This window comes from Carlito syrichta, unplaced genomic scaffold (assembly GCF_000164805.1).
Source record: "Carlito syrichta isolate Samal-C Ts95f unplaced genomic scaffold, Tarsius_syrichta-2.0.1 Scaffold226607, whole genome shotgun sequence".
NCBI classification, from domain to species: Eukaryota; Metazoa; Chordata; class Mammalia; order Primates; family Tarsiidae; genus Carlito; species Carlito syrichta.
The window spans coordinates 66,445-85,634 of NW_007170703.1; the positions used below are offsets into that span (position 1 = coordinate 66,445).

The 19,190-nt window shown below is 45.8% G+C and overlaps 1 protein-coding gene across 1 annotated transcript in view; it reads left to right on the forward strand.

Moving 5' to 3' along the window:
- Nucleotides 1-19,190, forward strand: part of GALNT12 (polypeptide N-acetylgalactosaminyltransferase 12) — a gene marked incomplete at its 5' end in the record, with an annotated part of 41,307 nt that overhangs the window by 13,560 nt on the left and 8,557 nt on the right. The window contains 5 exons of the mRNA XM_008051715.1: nucleotides 3,351-3,540; nucleotides 6,654-6,839; nucleotides 9,454-9,571; nucleotides 11,229-11,405; nucleotides 15,586-15,717. Coding sequence (XP_008049906.1) covers nucleotides 3,351-3,540; nucleotides 6,654-6,839; nucleotides 9,454-9,571; nucleotides 11,229-11,405; nucleotides 15,586-15,717 — 803 coding nt within the window. The remainder of the gene's footprint in view (nucleotides 1-3,350; nucleotides 3,541-6,653; nucleotides 6,840-9,453; nucleotides 9,572-11,228; nucleotides 11,406-15,585; nucleotides 15,718-19,190) is intronic.

Consider the following 19,190-nt stretch of genomic DNA (forward strand, 5'->3'; position numbering starts at 1 on the left):
CCCAGTAGGCATTGAGTTCTTGGGTCAGGGCACCTGGGTCTGAGACGAGCTTTATTATGATCCAGTCATGGGCCCTTGGGCAAGTCACATTCTTGTCTGAACCTCAGTTTCTCCTCTGTAAATAGGTCTCTCCACACCTACCTAAGAGAGTTGTAGTGAGGAACAAATGAGGTCATATATGAGGGGGGGACCCAAAGAAATCCAGAGTTGATTTTTACAAATTGTGTGTTTGTTACATGTTTAAGCTTCAGTCATCTTCAAGTATTCTCCATTTGATGCAATGCAGCTATTCAGACACTTTTTCCACTGCTCAAAACATTTTTTGAACTCATCAATTTTGATGTGTTTGAGCTTTTGAACTCGTCAGTTTTGACGCTTCTGCCATTTTTTGTTTCACTTCTTTCTCATTGCCAAAACGTTTCCCTTTGAGGACTTTTTTCATCTGGGGAAACAACAACAACAAAAAAGATTGCTTGGGCGAGATCAGGTGAATAGGGAGGGTGGGGTATAGGGGTCATGCCGTTTTTTGGCCAAAAACTGCGGAACACTCAGTGCAGTGTGGTCAGGTTGCTCCTGTAAATCACCCACCATGAAATGGTCAAACGTGTTGAAAGAATCCCCAGAAAAAAATTCACTGAAGCCGAATGCAGCCTCTCACAGCAATGCTAGCTGGTACACTGATGCTGATGGGTTCCTAGAACACTCACCTAGTGAGAAAAACCTGTACTACAAAGGGTGCACCTCCTAAAAAATAATTCTGGTTTTTTTTGGGGGGGGACCCCATCGTAAAGGACAATCTCATGTGGCAGCCTGCACCCAGTAGTTGCTCATCTACATTTCCTTTTGTCCTTTCCTCCCAGGGTTGTCGTAAACCTCTCTGTGTAGCCACTGGTTCTGGGTCACACTGCCTGGGCTTGAATCCCCCCTCCAGCACCTAATGACTATGCAACGTTGGGCAATGACCTTAACCAGTTTCAACCTTGGTGTCAGCCCCTATAAAATGGGAATGATAGTAGTTTCTACCTTGCAGGATCATTGTGAGGATTAAATGAGATAAGATGGGTAACGTGCTGAGTTGATGCCTGGTGTAGAGTTAGCTCTTGTTAGGTGACAACTTCTATTTTTATGTGATGTTTAAGAAACTACAAAAAGTGTAAACAGCATTTCACAAATATATTAATCTAAAGGCAAATATCAGATTATTTGTTTATATTTATGATACTACATAACTCCTTAGCAGGTAGAAATATTGTATAAACTCCCCAACACAGCTCAATTCTCTCTCTCTCTCTTTTCTTTTTTTTTGAGTTGGAGTCTAACTCCGTTCCCCAGGTTGGAGTGCAATGGCATGCTCACGGCCACCCCAGTATCGACCTGCTGGGCTCAGGCAATCCTTCCGCCTCAGCCTTCCAAGTAGCCGGAACTACAGATGCTACCGCGCCCAGCTAATTTTTGATTTATAATAAGGACGAGGTCTCTCCAAGTTGCCTGGGCTGGTCTCGAACCCTCAGGCTCAGGCAATCCATCTGCTTTGACCTCAGCCTCCCAAAGGCGCTGGGATTACAGGCTGAGCCACTGAGCCCGGCTATGGTTGAGATCTTGGACTTTTTTTTTTTTTTTGAGTTGGAGTCTCACTGTCGCCCAGACTGGAGTGCAGTGACCGGGAAGCAGTGGCCGCTCCCGGCCACCGCAGCCTTGACCTGCTGGGCTCCGGCAATCCTTCTGCCTCAGCCTTCCAAGTAGCTGGAACTATAGGTGCGCGCTACCACACCCGGCTAATTTTTGATTTATTGTAAAGAAGTGTGGGTCAGGCTCTCCCTCATATCCTGTGAGCACTTGTGAAGACAAGCCATGTGCCCACCTAGTCTGTGATGAGTTAGGAAGTCCTGTCCTGCCTCTCCCTCCCCACTGTTTCTGCAATGTCAGTAGGAGCTTGATGAAGGGGTGTCAGGCCCTCCCAGATGCAAGAAGACAGTTCAGACAGACGTAAAGTTAATGCTGACAAAATCCTTCACAATTGCGGGGAGGTTCCACATGCATTTTGTCTCTTTGCTGAGCCCTGCAGCTAATTAGCTTTGCTTGCTAAGTTACCTCTGCCATTAGCTTATTTGCAGTTATAATTAGGATTAAAAAAAAAATCAACCAGGCGCAGTGGCTCAAGCCTGTAATCCCAGCACTCTGGGAGGCAGAGGTGAGAGGATTGCCTAAGCTCACAGTTTCAAGACCAGCCTGGGCAACTTTGTGAAACCTCGTCTCTACAATAAATCAAAAAATCGGCTGGGCATGGTAGCACGCGCCTGTATTTCCAGCTACTTGGAAGGAAGGATGAGGCAGAAAGGATTGCCTGAGCCCAGCAGATCGGGGCTGCGATGGCCATGAGCATGCCACATGCACTCCAGCCTGGGTGGCAGAATGATACTCCAACTAAAAAAAAAAAAAAAAAAAAAATCAATCAATGAATGTTTTTAAGTGTCAAAGATATTTAGAGAAGTATTTTCATAAGCTGTGAAGCAACCTGAAACATTTAACAACATTTTTCCCTTCGCTGATGGTTGAAGCCTTTGAGCCCAAAGTCCACACTGATGTTGAAAACTGCTCAAAATTTGTTTTGCCTGAATGGGTTCCCACCTGCCTCCCCTGGCCCATTGAGGTATGTGAATTGGCTTCCATTCTTATCTCTGAAATTGGGAGACCTGGGGGCCTCTGCTAAATGTGGGTGGGTCCTTTCGACTCATTTCCTTTTCTGCAAAACAGAATGAGCACATTCTTCTAATGAGTTTTTGAATTGTTTCTGTTTCAAGGATGAGCTGGGAGTGGTGGCTCAGGCCTGTAATCCCAGCACTTTGGGAGGCTGAGGCAGGAGGGTTGCTTGAGTCTAGACGTTCGAGACCAGTCTAGGCAACACAGTGAGACCTCATCTCTACAAAAAACTTAAAAATTAGCTGGGTATGGTAGTGTGAGCCTGTAGTCCCAGCTACTTCAGAGGCTGAGGTGGAAGGATTGCTTGAGCCCAGGAGGTTGAGGCTGCCACTACACTCCAACCTGGGTGACAGAGGGAGACCTCGACTCAGAAAAATAAGAAATAAATAAGAATAAACTGTACAATTCAGCGTGCCTGTGTTTTGATGGTGGTTCTGGAATTCCTTCACCCCAGCCTGACCCCAACCTTCAGAGAACTTCCAACCTCAGTTCTGGATGAGAAGAGGACGTCCCAGGTGGCAGAGCACAGGAAGCTCATGTCTATTTCATCTTCTTTTTGGAGCAGGGAGGTCCAGAAGGACCTGGCTTGGGATGAGGTACTCCGCCAAGAAAGTGTCATGGTGACCCTTGTGTTCTGCTTGCCTCCCCAGAACACCTAAAGGAGCGCTTGGCCAATGAGCTGTCGGGCCTGCCCAAGGTACGCCTGATCCGAGCGGGCAAAAGGGAGGGCCTGGTACGAGCCCGGCTGCTGGGGGCATCTGCGGCGAGGGGCGATGTGCTGACCTTCCTGGACTGTCACTGTGAGTGCCACGAGGGGTGGCTGGAGCCGCTGCTGCAGAGGTGCGTGAGCCGCCCCCCTGGGAGGGACCCCACATCACCTGGAAACGGGAGCAAACTCATCACATTGCTTGAGGGACAGCAGGGCACCGGGGCTCAGCTACTCCTTGGGCAAGTCCTTCCTGGGATGATGACAGTCCCTCCTGCATCAGGCTGTTGAGGCTGATAAGTGATTTAACACATGGAAAGTGCTTAGAACATGCCCTGGAAGAGACCCTGTGCCATTGCTTGTTTTTATTTTTCCTTCTTATCCAAGTTTATGGTAGAAAACTTAGGTAGTCTCACCAGCCAAAATATTTTTAGAAATCATCAATCAAATAGAATCGCACTTCTAGAGAATATACTTGGTTTTTTTGGTCAAGGTCTCGCTCTGTCGCCCAGGCTGGAGTGCAGTTGCATAATTATGGGTCACCACAGCCTTGACTTCCTGGGCTCAAACGATTTTCCCAACTCAGCCTCCTGAGTAACTGGAACTACAGGCGTGCACCACCATGCCCGGCTAATTTTTTAAGCAGCAAAGACTCGGGGTTCCTCAGGCCTTCTATGGAGTCTGTGCTCATTTAGAACATAGTGACAGCGGGGTGCTCCCTCTGAAACCTGAACTGTTGGGTTCCCCCTCCATCCTTCCCCACAGTGCACATAGATGGCCACCTCTCAGCCAGTCTGAAGTCATGGGGGACATTATTCCTTTTCAGCTGATGCACTAATGCCACCCAGAATTCCACTTCAGCTCCCCCTGGGTGAGTGGGCTAGCCCTCCCCATGACCAAGTCCTTGCTCCATGACTGTAGATGAGGGGATTTTTTACTTTGGTTGTCCCTTAGAAATACCTGGGCACTTTTAAAACATACCAGGGCCCTGGTCCTCGGGCCAGTCGTGTGGATCTGACTCTCTGGGAGTGAGACCTGGGCTTCTGGATGTTCCAAAAGTTTTCCAGGGGACTCGGTGTGCACCGGAGTTGGGACACATTGGGCTGGAGACTATCCTTCAGAGGGTCCCAGCCTGGAGCTGAAATTCCTTTCCTCCAGGGGCTTTTGGAAATGTGGGAGAGTATTCTTGGTTGTCCTGCCCATTGGTTAGTGGTCCTGGCATTTTGTGTCTCAGAAAATGTGCAGTCAGCCCTGTGCAGCGGAGAAGGGTTCTTCCCCAGACGCCAGCGCCATACCCATGGGGCCTGCACATTCTCTTCACCAGGGCTTGGAGTCCTGTCCTTTAGCACTGGTGCACCCCTCCCCCCTACAGTTCCCCCTTCTTATAAAAATTAGGCCACCTGTGTTTCCAACCAGCTTGTTCACAGATCCTCAGTGCGTGGGGACCTGGCCTTTGCCAAGGGCTAGGCAAGTATCTTGGAACTTGCCCAGCAGGTCTGACATTGACCCTCTCAACACTTTTAATAATGCCCTCAGTTTCTTTAGAGTGTTGGTAGATGTCCAGTCTGCAACTTCCTCAGTTTGGGAAACACACAGGTTTGAGTCTGTTTCATGCAATCTGTCCTGAATGGTGCAATTTCTTCCCCAAATTGTAGTTATGACTCCAATGTGATATTTACAATATCCCCTCTGCTGACTTTCTGGTGTTACTCTAAAGACACAGCTCAGATCTGGTCAATCTCTGTCTCATTGTCCAATGCGGTGTGACTCTTGGGACTTTTAGGTTTCAGGTTCCAGATAACAGCCCCCAAAATGTAACCCAAAGAAATCTAGAAATCTGATGTTTACACATGGTCCAGTCTCAGTTCACCTTTCCTGATATGGTGTCAAAAATGCAAAGAAGCACAATCTAGTAGTGTGCTGGAGGATGGTTGGATATGTAATCATGTTTGTAGAGAGAACAGCTGAAAACCACACACAGGCTGATACCTGTAATAGGAAAGTGTATCATTTTTCACTATGTATAGTATTTCACAATTGCTGGGCACAAGGGCTCCTACCTATAATCCCAGCACTTTGGGAAGCTGAAGTAGGATTGCTTGATCCCAGGAGTTTGAAACCAACCCAGGCAACATAGTGAGACCAAATCTCTCCAAAAAAATAACAAAATTATCCAGGTATGGTGGCACACGCCTGTAGTTCCAGCTACTTGGGAGGCTGAAGTGGGAGAATTGCTTGAGCCCAGGAGGTTGAGACTACAGTGAGCCATGATTGTGACACTGCACTCCAGCCTGGACAACCTAGTGAAACCCAGACTCAAAAAAACCCCAAAAAAACAAAAAACAAAAATTAAAAGAAAAAATAGCAATAGATCCAGGTTTTCAGCCAGCCATTTTTTCTTGGGAAATCCTCATTTTAGCCCAATGGCTAAGTATTATTATTCCAGTGTTACTATTGAGACAATAGGCTCTGAGAGATTTGGTGTCTTTGGCTAATGCCATCCAGTGAATAAGGAACAGAATTAGAACTTATATTCTAACTCCAAAGCTGACCCTTTGGCCTGGGTGCATCTCTGTTCTTAGGGAGATAATTATTTCTTTTTTTTTTTTTTTTTTTGTGTTGGAGTCTCACTCTGTCGCCCAGACTGGAATGCAGTGGCCATTCCTGGCCACTGCAGCCTCAACCTGCTGGGGCTCTGGCGATCCTTTCGTCTCAGCCTTCCAAGTAGCCGGAACTACAGGCGCGCACTACCACGCCGGCTAATTTTTTTATTTATTGTAGAGATGAGGTCTCGCCAAGTTGCCCAGGCAGGTCTCGAACCCTCGGGCTCAGGCAGTCCACTCACCTCAGCCTCCCAAAGCGCTGGGATTACAGGCTGAGCCACCAAGCCCGGCTAGATAATTATTTCTTATAGTAAGATGTTTTAAAGTGATTAAACTTCTTATGCTCCTGAGAAAATCTGCTTTCTGTTTCAAAACTTGTCTTTGATATTTTTGCGTATTGACTTTCATAAAGGGTTGGGCCAGGTTGTGGACTTTTCATATCAAAGCCCCCCACCCAGTTACTACCAAGGAGGCCACCTGCCAAGGCTCTGGCTTGGCTGCAGATACCTTGAATGAGAGAAGCAGGCATTTGTCAGGTGTCCCTCCTTCCTTCTAGAAGGAAGCTGCGAATTCGTTCTAGACTTTTCTTGGTCTTCCTGCCACCTGTCCACATAGGAGAGATGGGATGTCTTGGGTACTTTCAGGATCCACGAGGAGGAGTCGGCAGTGGTGTGCCCGGTGATCGATGTGATCGACTGGAACACCTTCGAGTACCTGGGGAACTCCGGGGAGCCCCAGATTGGCGGTTTCGACTGGAGACTGGTGTTCACGTGGCACAGGGTTCCTGAGAGGGAGAGGATGCGGATGCGCTCGCCCATCGATGTCATCAGGTCGGGGTTGACTGCCAGGTCACTGTTTTTTAATCAGGTCTTACTGCATCCGGCCGACCTGTCATTGAAGGCCTTGGAGGGATGATCGACTGGCGACTTCCCCTCCCCCCGCCTCTCCCCACTTTCTTCCCCCTCTCTGCTACTTTTCATATGGGTATATTTTAATTAATTAATTAAATTTATTAATTGTGATAAAATAGACATGACAGGATTTTCCATTTTAACCATGTTTTAAGTGTGAGATTTTTAACGGCATCAAGCACATTCACAATATTGTGCAACCATTGCCTCTTCCTGTTTCGGGGGCTTTTTCATTGCCCCACACAGACACTGCACGCATTAAGTGATAACTCCCCATTCTCCTCTTCCCAGCTCCTGGAAACCTCTGTTCTCTCGGGTACCTCGACGGAAGTGGAATCCACGATATTTCTCCTTTTGTATTTGGCTTCTTTCACTTAACATTATACTTTTAAGGTTCCTACAGAACTTCATTCCTTTTTATGGCTGATTAGCATTCCTTTGCACATATATACCACATTTTGTTTATCCATTCAACTGTTGATGGAAGCTTGGAATGTCTTTAGGTTGTGGTAAATAATACTGTTCTGAACATGGGTGCACTATGATCTGTTTGAGTCCCTGTTTTTAATTCTTTTGGGTAGACACCTAGGAACAAGATTACTGGGTCATGTGGTCCTTCTTGAGGAAACACTGTTAAGCCCCTTTTGACCTTGGGGGTGGGTGGACCTGAGGGTGGAGACGCCAGGTCTGGCCAGGGGTAAGCCTAGGTGTAAGTAGAGCAGGTTCATGGGAGGATCAGCAGCTCTCATTCTCTAGGTGTTAGAGTAATAGCCTGGCTTCTTCCTCCCCTTTCACATTCAGAAGTAGTTGGGGGATAGATGTGGGTGTCAGGCTGGAGGAGCTCGGGACTTCAGCTTTATTGCTGGTGTATTGAACTGAAAATGGTATCGTAAGTCTTGACCTTGAGGTGACCCACTGTTGTCTGGAGTGGCGCCAGTGAAGAGACAGTGTGGCAAGATAAGGCTGGAGAGATTGGGCAGGACCAAGGCATGCCTGGCCTTAAAGGCCAAGGCTTGGACTTTACCATGAGGGGGTAGAAGCCACCAAAGGGATCTAAGCAGGAAGTGTTCAGCATGGTGCTGGATACCATGCGGTGTGGGTCCTGAAGGGACAGTTGTGGACAGGGACACCATTAGGAAGTTCTGTAGTCTTCCAGGCCAGAATTGATGGTCCAGGAAAGGGTGGCAGGAACTGGTGAATTCCAGAGACGTTGAGGTAGAAGAATTGGGAGACATTGAGTGGGAAATGGGGAAGGGAAGAATTGAGGTTGACACCTAGGCTTCTGGAGGAGCCCTTAGAGAGACTTATCCTATTCAACCTCTCAATGAACAGGTTTGGAGACTGAGGCACAGGGTAGGAAGGCTGTTATCTAGGGTCATATATCTAGCCTGTCATGCTGACTTGAACTCTGATTGTCCCTCCTCTCACACACTCAGGGACAGCCATCCTTCCCGTCCTATAATATTCCTATGCCTCAGTTTTCTCATCTGTGAAACAGGTATAAGCATACTCACCCTACCTATTTCCTAGATTTTTAGGGTGAGCACATATGAAAGTGCTTTGTAGTCTAGAGCCAGCCCTTCCCTAGGGAATACTGCCATCCTTTTCTCAGGTAGCCCAAAACTTGAAGTCCAGGGAAGTCCATGATGATTCTGGAGGATGCTCACATTTTAAATTGTAATCTCTTAATGTTCTCTTTCTCTTGTTTCTGAATTGGTTCTTTTGCCTCTGCATCTCTGTGGTGTGCTGGCTTTACAGCCTTCCGCTGTGGTAGAATGGAAGCCGTAGGCCATTTCTGAAGTTAGTGTTGGCTTCCAGATGAACCTGCTAGGGAAAAAAACAAGACCAGTTAAAGCAGGTTGTGCTGGGTGTTGGAGTCCTAGAGAGGAACCCACTCAAACAGGACAGGAACTTGTCCTCGAGGCGCTTTGAGGGATACTTTGAGGTGCCAGAGTTGCCTTTTGGGATCTTCTGCTTACTGGTCTCACAGCACCTGCCCTGTGAGATCACATCTCCTCACACGACCACAGGTCGCTGTGGCTTGGCGCTTGCTGTCTTCTTGGGGAATGTGGTCTTGGGCTTCTCGCCTCTCCTTGCTCTCTAGGCTTTCAGAAGTACATGGGTTTGTTCCACCCTTAGGCCTTTGCTCACACTTGAGAATCATTCTGTTCCTCCTCTGTGTCCTGCAGTCCTTACCTCTTTCAGGAAACTTAGCCCTCCCCTCCCCGGCCCTGCCAGCTTCTGTGTTCCTCCAGGGTCCCTGCCAATCTGAGTTAACACACTTAGCACACAGAGTCCTTGCCTGTCGAGATAAATGCCTGTGAGCCTCCTCAGGGCAGGAACTATAGGTACATCTGTGCCTCCAGCTGGGCACAGAGTGTTAACTTAGGATATCCTTAAAGGTGGATGGATGGGTGAAAGGGCTTGTGGTAGGAAGGCAGTTTGACTTACTGTGATGGTTTCCTGCTGTCAGTGAAATGTGTAAGTGAAATATGTATATTTTAAGTGAAATATGGATATCACACTTTTCTAGGTCTCCAACGATGGCTGGTGGGCTGTTTGCTGTGAGTAAGAAATATTTTGAGTATCTGGGGTCTTATGATACAGGAATGGAAGTTTGGGGAGGAGAAAACCTCGAATTCTCTTTTAGGGTAAGTATTCCAGCCTTCTCTTTGGACTCATTCTTAACCTAGTCTTTCTGTCTTTGGGAATGATGGCATTTGCCATGAGAGCCTGGTGGACTTTCCCTCCCTGTGGGCATTTTATCCGGTGATCCTGAGAGACGATGATGACATGCACATCCTATAAACATGCTCGTCTCTGTATTCAAACTTTCTAAAAAATGTGCTTTGGATAGATTTCGGGCTGGAAAGGGCCTTGCAAGTCATGTAGTTCTTCTCTCACCATAGAAGGAAGGAGGGAAGGCCAGGAGAGGGGAAGTGACTTGTTCAAGGTCACTCGGAGAGGTAGTAGCAGACTGGACTAAAACACGGGTTCCTGCCTCCTGATCCCATCTTCTTGTGACTTTATTAGATTAACTCCTTATGAGGTAGCCTCTTTATTTAGCACAGTAGCTTTCTAACTTTAACACATGGAAGAATTTCTGGGGAAACTTGTTAAGAAGGCAGATTTACAGGCATAGTCTAAAAGATTCCATCGATTTAGGATGGGGCCAGGATTCTGCTCTTTGTAACAATCCTACCTACTGATTCTATTGGTCATGGCCCGTGGACACACCTTTAAAAATATATATACCATTCCAGTAGATTTTCTAGTTAGCAGAAACATTTTAAGCATCAAAACTTTACATAAATGTTTGTGCTTTACAACTGAAAATCAAGATTTTTTTTTTTTTTTTTTTTGAGTTGGAGTCTCACTCGGTCGCCCAGACTGGAGTGCAGTGGCCGCTTCTGGCCACCGCAGCCTCGACCTGCTGGGCTCCGGTGATCCTTCCGCCTCAGCCTTCCAAGTAGCCGGAATTATAGGCATGCGCTACCACGCCCAGGTGATTTTTTGATTTATTGTAGAGATGAGGTCTCGCTGCCCAGGTGGGTCTCGAACCCATGGGCTCAGGCAGTCCACTCACCTCAGCCTCCCAAAGGCGCGGGATTACAGGCTGAGCCACCGAGCCCGGCTGAAAATCAAGATTTTTAAGGTTTTATATGGTGCCTCACCCTCATAAAAGGAGTTAATAAACAAGAATTTGGCTTTCACTGAGAGCTCACACCCTCCATAATAATTACCAGATGCTATGTTGGTTGTAGTGTCCTTGGAAAAATGAGATGTTCATGGCCATTTGTTCTCGTGTGAATGGCCCCACATAACTGCTGGTTGAGTCTTTGGGTGTACTTTTAATGGTCTTTCTGCCTCTTCCCTAGGTGTCAGGCTGCTCTGCCTGTTTCTAGAAGTTCTTCCTTTCTCCCTTCCAAACCTCTCTTCTTCCTTGCTGCTTTCCTATCTTCTGTGACTAGGAGATCAGGTAATCGAGCCTGTTTCTCACGTAATGAGTAACTTGGATGCCAGCGAGGTCTCTGTGGGCACTCCTATGAGTCAAGTGCATGAGCTCTAGTGCATGGAATTGGGGGTCTTGGTTCCCATGGCCTGTTTGTCTGTGGGGCTGCCTTCTTGCTTTTCTCTGCATTCCATGTCATGAGTGTGCTGGCTAAGTGACCTCCTGTCCCATGGGTTCTGAGCGTCTTGGCAGTATCCATCATGACTTCTGTGTGCCAGCCTCCTAGCTGAAGATGTCATGGCCCAGAAGCTTGTCCCTTGCTCACCAGCCAGGTCTCTCCTCTGCTCTGTGTTCAGATCTGGCAGTGTGGCGGGACTCTGGAAACACACCCGTGTTCCCACGTGGGCCACGTCTTCCCCAAGCAAGCTCCCTACTCCCGCAACAAGGCTCTTGCCAACAGTGTCCGTGCAGCTGAAGTGTGGATGGATGAATTTAAAGAGCTCTACTACCATCGCAACCCCCGTGCCCGCTTGGTGAGTTATTGGCCGCTTGTGCTCCTGCTCATTTCATCTGAGCAAAAGCAGTGAAACATGGCTTCCTCATTGTGGTAGTTCTGGTTCTAGAAATAGAGGATCAGTTGGGTTCTCATGATACAAGTTTGGGAAAGTTTTACTCCTATATCTATAGTAATTATATACAGTCAGTTCTTGCTATTTTCAGTAGTTACGTTCATAAACCCACCGTAGACACTGAATTAGTGAAAGCTGAGCCCTCTCTCCTAGGAGAAATGTAGGTTAGGTTCCTGCGAGACCTGGTTCATGACAGTTTTGTCACTTGATCAGACACCTGTTTTATGTGTGTGTGTGTTACACCTTATTTTGTTTCATTTCATTTTGAGTCAGAGTCTCAGTCTGTCACCCAGACTGGAGTGCAGTGGTATGATCACAGCTTACTGTAGTCTTGAATTCCTTGGATCAGGTGACCCTTCTTCCTCAACCCCTGAATAGCTGGGACTACAGGTATGCACCACCTCACCTGGCTAATTTTATTTATTTATTTATTTATTTATTTATTGAGTTGGAATCTCACTCTTATCACCCAGGCTGGAGTGCAGTGGTACACTCATGGCCACTGTGCCTTGACCTGCTGGGCTCAGGTGATCCTTCCGCCTTAGTCTTCCAAGTAGCTGGAACTACAGGCATGCGCTACCATGCCTGGCTAATTTTTTGATTTATTGTAGAGATGAGGTCTTGCCACGTTGCCTGGGCTAGTCTTAAACCCATGGTCACAGGCAGTCCTCTTACCTCGGCCTCCCAAAGTGCTGGGATTATAGGTATGAGCCTCTGTGCCTGGCTCATTTAAAAAAAAAATTTGTAGAAATGAGATCTTGCTATGTTGGCCTAGGCTGTTCTTAAGCCGCTGGGCTCAAATAATCCTCCTGCCCCGGCCTCTCAAAGTGCTAGGTATGAGCCACCACATCTGGCTCCTAAGACACCTCATTTAGTGTATACTGTTGGATCATTAGCATTGAGCTCACAGCTAGCAGCACTAGAACTGATGCCTGATTAAGCCTATCTAACGCACGTAAGATACATCACAGCCTTCGGCAGTTAAGACCACTAGGTAGCACTATAGCACTAGAGCAGGGGGCCATTTTAGAATGCCTGATGAAGTCACCAACACAAAAGCATAAAAAAACATGGTGAAAAACACACATGTTTATGTTACGAGAGCTGAAACGAGAAGGCAGAGCAGTACTGTGGTTAACCTCATCTGGGTATGTGAGTATTGGGCAACTCAAGTTTTGGTTATGAATAACTGAAAACTCAAAACACCACAAGCATTGATTTGGGGGCTCTGAATAAATTTTACTGTAATCCCGCGCCTTTGGGAGGCTGAGGTGAGTGGATTGACTGAGCCCACGGGTTTGAGACCCGCCTGGGCAGCTAGACCTCACTTCTACAGTAAATAAAAAAATCAGCCGGACGTGGTAGTGCATGCCTGTAGTTCTGGCTACTTGGAAGGCTGAGGTGGAAGGATCACTGGAGCCCAGCAGGTCGAGGCTGCGGTGGCCGGGAGCGGCCACTGCACTCCAGTCTGGGCGACAGAGTGAGACTCCAACTCAAACAAAACAAAACAAAAAAAATTTTATCCCATGGGCAGATTCGCAAATACAGAACCAGTGGCTAATTCGGGTGGATTGTACTGACAAGAACCGTCTGGGTCATGTGGTGTCGCGTGTCAGGCATTGTGCACAGATATGGCTTTCCTCTCTGTAGCAAGTAGGATTGAGTCCACACACTCAGGTGCGAATTAAGGCCCAGCTCTTTACCTTAAAGTTATTGCTCATTGACTAGAGGTCCGTAATCTCCCCCTGGAGGCCTCTTCCTAGCCCTCTGGTACAAGTTCAGGAAAGTTTTACTCCTCCATCTACAGTACTTATATACAGTCAGTTCTTGCTATTCCGTAGTTATTGTTCATAAAGCCACTGCAGACACTGAATTAGTAAAAGCTGAACCCTCTCTCCTGGGAGAAATGTAGGGTTAGGTTCCTGCGAGACCTGGGTCATGACAATTTTGTCACCTGATCAACATAGACACCTGTTTTATGTGTGTGTCTGTTTCAAGACACCTCCTTTTGTTTCATTTCATTTTGAGTTGGGGTCTCAGTCTGTCACCCAGACTGGAGTGCAGTGGCATGATCACAGCCTTGACCTCCTTGGATCAGGTGACCCTTCTGCCTCAACCTCCTGAGTAGCTGGAACTACAGGTATGCGCCACCACACCTGGCTAATTTCCTTTATTTTATTTATTTATTTATTTGAGTTGGAGTCTCACTCTGTCTCCCAGGCTGGAGTGCGGTGGCATGTTCACGGTCACCGCAGCCTCGACCTTCTGGCCTCAGATGATCCTTCTGCCTCAGCCTTCTAAGTAACTGGAACTACAGGCATGCACTCCATACCCAGCTAATTTTTTGATTTTATTGTAGAGATGAGGTCTCACCAATTTGCCCAGGCTGACCCAGGGCCCTTCTGCTAGCTTTCTTGCTATATGTTGAGGCTATTGGAGACAGGGTCCCCTGGTCCACCTCCCCTCTTGGAGGCTATGCTGGGCCTGTCTGTCTGAGTCATGGTAAAGGTGTCTCTTGGGCGCTGAGATCTTAGCTCTGTTGGCTTGCTTCCCCTGGGCTTCTGAAACGTGCTGCACTGACACTAGCTCAAGCCCCTGCTCAGAACTGGTGGGCTCAGCCCAGACTGTCTTTCCTCGAGGTGACTCATCTCAGGGGCTTGTTGTTGTCTGCCCCAGAGCCTTGTTCTGCCCCTGCCTTGGGGACTACTGTGGACTAGGGATCTGCCCCTTCTTTCTTAGAAGATCTTGGGCTTCAGCTGCAATACTGTCCGCTGCCTCTGCCCAAGCTCTGCATGCCCCAGGACAGGGCGCCCACCAATCCTGTGTTTGCATAACTAGGAGAACTGGTGGGCATCATATAAGGTCTTACACTAGACTTCACATCTGGCCACTTGTTGGAGGTGTCTTCTGAGTCCTTCCAGCAACCCTGCAGGATTACAATGAAATTCTCATTTTGGACATGAGAAAACAGAAGCTCAGAGAGAGCGAAACAGAAGGTCAAGGCTTCGAAGCTGTTGTGGGGTAGGACAGGGCTTGGGGCCTGTATACCTCTCGCTCTTCTCAGAGCCCCATGTGCTCTCCACCTGACTCCTGCTCAGCCCCTCTCTGCTCTGGGCTTTGTGGTCATCTGCCTCTGCTTCCTCCATCTTGCCCAGTGCTGCAGTGTGGAAACACCTGCTCTTCCCTGTTGCCCAGTCTGGAAGTCATAACTCCTTATTTCCAAGGGCTCCCTGAGTATATGGTGAAGGTGCACTGAATGCCCTGTTAGACTGCATGCCCTAGGGCTGGGTGTTAAAATGAATGTTTGGTTGAATCTGGGGGCACAGTGACTCCTATCAATGAAAGATCTTCTGGGAAATAGCAGAAATGTGAAATTGTGTTCAAATATTTACTTATTATTACCATTTTGTTCAATATTTAACTTGTCAGTTTTTAATATTTTAACATTATAACACATGCAGGGACAGTAATATCTCTACACACAGCATTTTTTTAGTGGCTACACATTTGTCAGACTAAATAGAGGCTTGTTTTATTTAATTATTAAAAAGTTTTCAATCATTAGTTTTGCTTATAAAACTAGACTTCCAAAAGTATTTATCACAGCATTTTGCTCTTACCATCATAAGTATATGTTGATATTCCTATATTGAGAACACAGTTACATTTAGAATACTCACCTGTGTTGGAAAGTGAATATTCAGATATTAATAGTCAATGAAAATGTCATGGCATAACTGATATTTTGCTGGGTGGGTGTCATGATGACCTCTGTGATCACAGGCATGGGTCACAGCTCCAGGGTCCAGGGACATAGCGGATAGGTTGTTCTCTGCCATTTTGTGCGTCGGGTTGCTACTCTCCCTATAGTGAGGGCACCTGGGAATGGGATGTTCTGTGCGACAGTGAATGCCAGAACTAGGTGTGAGGCTGTGTTTTACCCTCTGTGCCCTGCACATGGCCTGACACACGATAGATGCAGTGAAAGCTGGTTGGTTGTTAGTGAGTAGGCATCGGTGAAGAGAGGGGGACTCATAGGAAGCACTGGAATGTGCAGGGACTCACTGTTCAGTTGTTTTCTCAGGAACCCTTTGGGGACGTGACAGAGAGGAGGCAGCTCCGGTCCAAGCTCCAGTGTAAGGATTTCAAGTGGTTCTTGGAGACTGTGTATCCAGAACTGCATGTGCCTGAAGACAGGGCTGGCTTCTTCGGGATGGTGAGTGAGACAAGTCTGTGATGGGCTAGGAGTTTCTTGGTTCTAGGTCTGATCAGTAAATCTATACAAGAAAGGCGCCTGTATGGGGCCTGCTGGTTTCCTCCACTCCCATGCCCCTCCTCCACCTTTTTATTCACTGTCCTTCCTTCTCCTTGTGTCTGAGCCTTGGGTACAGACTGTCAGAGCTGAAATTCTTCTTGAAATTGACAACTGTATGCCTCTCATTTTATAGAGAAGGAAACTGAGACTTATCTGGTGTTTCCATGTCCTAGGTTTTACTAACACTTAGCTCATTCCTTTGACTGGACCTGTTAATAGTTCCCAATTTAGGAGTCTGCAGAGGCAATAGTGGTACTAGGAGAGTCACTTCTAGTATTTCAGAAAATCTAAAAGAAATGTTTCTGGGATAGGCCATTGAAAATGTCCAGTGTCTTTTGCTAGGAATTGCACCAACTTAATGAGGTCTCCTCTGCTGTGTTGTGTTGATTAGAATTGCTGCTGTTCCCTCCTGGAAGCCTTTGATAGATACAAAGCAGGATATTATTGTTGCATTCCATTTTCATTATGAAAATATTAAAATACAGTACGTCCCCTACATACAAACTTTCAAGTTGCAAACTTTCAAAGATGCAAATATGTGTTCACACTATTTGAGGAGGCACTGTTAGATTTTGAGGCATAGGATATGAATGTAGAACATTACACAAAGGTTACATCAGCCGTTCAGAATGCAATCCATTGCTACCGCATCATCTATGATGAGAAAAAAAGAGTTACTACTCAGACATCACTGAATCACTTTTTCAAGAGGGTAGATAGAATTGAATCCGGCAAGGAACTAGAACCTGCATTATTTATGTGAAAAATATTATAAACCTATTACAGTACAGTACTATATAGCTGTTTATGTTAGGTACCTAGGCTAACTTTGTGGGGCTTATGAACAAGTTGGACTTATGTACGTGCTCTTGGAACAGAACTCATTTACGTGTAGAGGACTTACTCTAGATGGAAATGCAGAGAGAATAGCACGATGAGTCCTGTCCCTGAGATTCTAGAATTTTTGAGCTTTGTTCTCTCTTGCTTTCCCTCTTTTCTCCTCCACCCACCATGTTTTTCTTTTTCTAGCAAAATCCAGGTATCATGTTCTTTCACTTCTATGTGTGTTAGTATGTTTTTCTAAAATATGGAGTTATCTTACAAAACTGCAGAAATGAACAACAGTCTCTGGTATCATTTAAGATCTAGTTCTAATTTATATTCTCCCAACTTTTTGAACTTCTCTGGGTGGTTAGCTAATTCTAACTGGGAACTGAACAGGGTCACACATTGTGTGTGTTTGCTGTGTCTTGTCTCCTATGTCTCCTTTAATCTACAGTAGTTCTCCTCTTTTTTTTTTTTTTTTTTAGTTGACTAGAAAGTTTATTGGCAAGTCTTTGCCAAGCTCCATAATTTAAAATTATTTAAAACATCTATAAAAGGTCAGAACATTCATTTTAAGACAGAATTAATTTCTTAAAAATTGTATCTTGATTATGAAAATAGCAATTTGACAGGCTATACATTTTTTAGTTATAGAAAACATTAAAAATAAATAAAACCTCTAACAAAACATATCTTGCTGTTGTTTGGGGAAAGGTGGGAACAGTAGTTAATGGTGCTTTTGTTTTTTATTTATTGCCTTTAACTTGCCGAAAGAACAAGATCAGTTGTCTGTGGAGTGTCTCACTCTTGGAATGATTTGTTTCTTTGTGGTGTCTTTAAGTGGTGCCTCTTTCCACTATATTTCTTTAAAACGGAAGTGAGGTGGAAAGGTTTCATTAGAGTTGGGAATCCACTTTTTTGGCAAGAACACTTTGTGGGTGGTGGTGTGTATTCATGTTGTGTCATATCACAAGCACATGGTATCTGGTCATCTTGATTTTAGTGACAAGATTGATCAGTGGGTTCATGGAGTAACCTCCCCTGGGCCATCCATTATAAGGCTCCCCATCAGCCTCTGACTAATGTTCTTAGTAGCTATTGATAATCATTGCCTGGACCCATTATTTCAAATAGAGTTGCCGAATGATGATTTCTCTCATTGTTTCATTTCTTCCCTGTTGATAAACTGGAGTTTTTCTGTAGAGAAGAATATTCCCTCATTAAAGCAATCTGGTATACATGATTCTTAGAGTTCATACAGGAAAGGCATGGGAAGCTCTTAAGTCACCGATTTAAAAATGTGGTACATATACACAATGGAATATTATGCAGTCATAAAGAAGGACAAAACTATGGGCTTCATACTTCACAGCACCTTGGATGGATTTAGAGTCTATCATACTCAGTGATCTATCACAGAAACAAAGAACTGAGTATCGCATGTTCTCACTCATAAGTGGACCCTGAATACCTATCATAACACTATAAGAAAGGGATTGGCAGTAGCAGGACACTGCCAGGGGTGGGAGGGTGCACACAGCATCAGTAAGAGTGAATAATCCCAATCTAGGCAAAGTGAGGTCCAATAGGAAGCCCAAACTTCATCTGTACATAGACTACCTTGTATCCAATCCTAATCTGTACCCCACGTCTTTAGAATTAAAAAAAGAGACTGGGTGTGGTGGCTCAAACCTGTAATCTCAATACTTTGGGAGGCCGAGGCAAGAGGATTGCCTGAGCCCAGTGGTTCAAGACCGGCCTGGGCAACTTGGTGAGACCTTTTCTCTACGTTATATTAAAAAATTAGCCGGGCGTGGTAGCACGCGCCTGTATTTCTGCCTACTTGAAAGACTGAGGCGGAAGGATCGCCTGAGCCCAGCAGATCAAAGCTGGAGTGACCTTGAGCATGCTGCTGCTCTCCAGTCTGAGCAACAGAGTGAGACGCTGACTCAAAAAAAATTAAAATAAAATAAAACAAGGAATTAAAACAAAACAAAAAACTCTTAAGTCTTTTTCTCTATTTGCCTGTTTTCAGAGCCAGAGTTGGTACTTTAGTTTTCTCTAGTTGTATACACTGGGTTGTATTTTTGTTTTGTTGGCTCATTTTTTTTTTTTTGCTTTTTCTTTTTTTTTGAGTATTATTGTAAACCAATGAGTGTTTAAATACCAATATGTTTTGATCAATTTATCTTTAAAAAAAAATTCAAATTGTCCCATCTTTGGCCAGTAGCAGCCTCTTTATTTTGGCTTCTGTGATTTTTGATCCCATTATAGTGGCATCGATAACCTTGATTCTGACCAACTTATCCCATGCAGGCCTTAACCATTGCCCATCATTGCTCCCAGAGCTGGTCTTTTCAGTAGGGAAAGGTGTTCAGAGTCCACAATCTGGTTGCTGGTGGTGCCCATTACTGTGGGATGTCCTTGCTCCTTGATCATGCAGTCCAACAGAAATACAATGCGAAACCACATTTGTAACTTCAAATGTTTTAGTAACCATATTACAAAAGAAACAAGTTACTAGTATGTTTAATTTTACCCAGTGTATC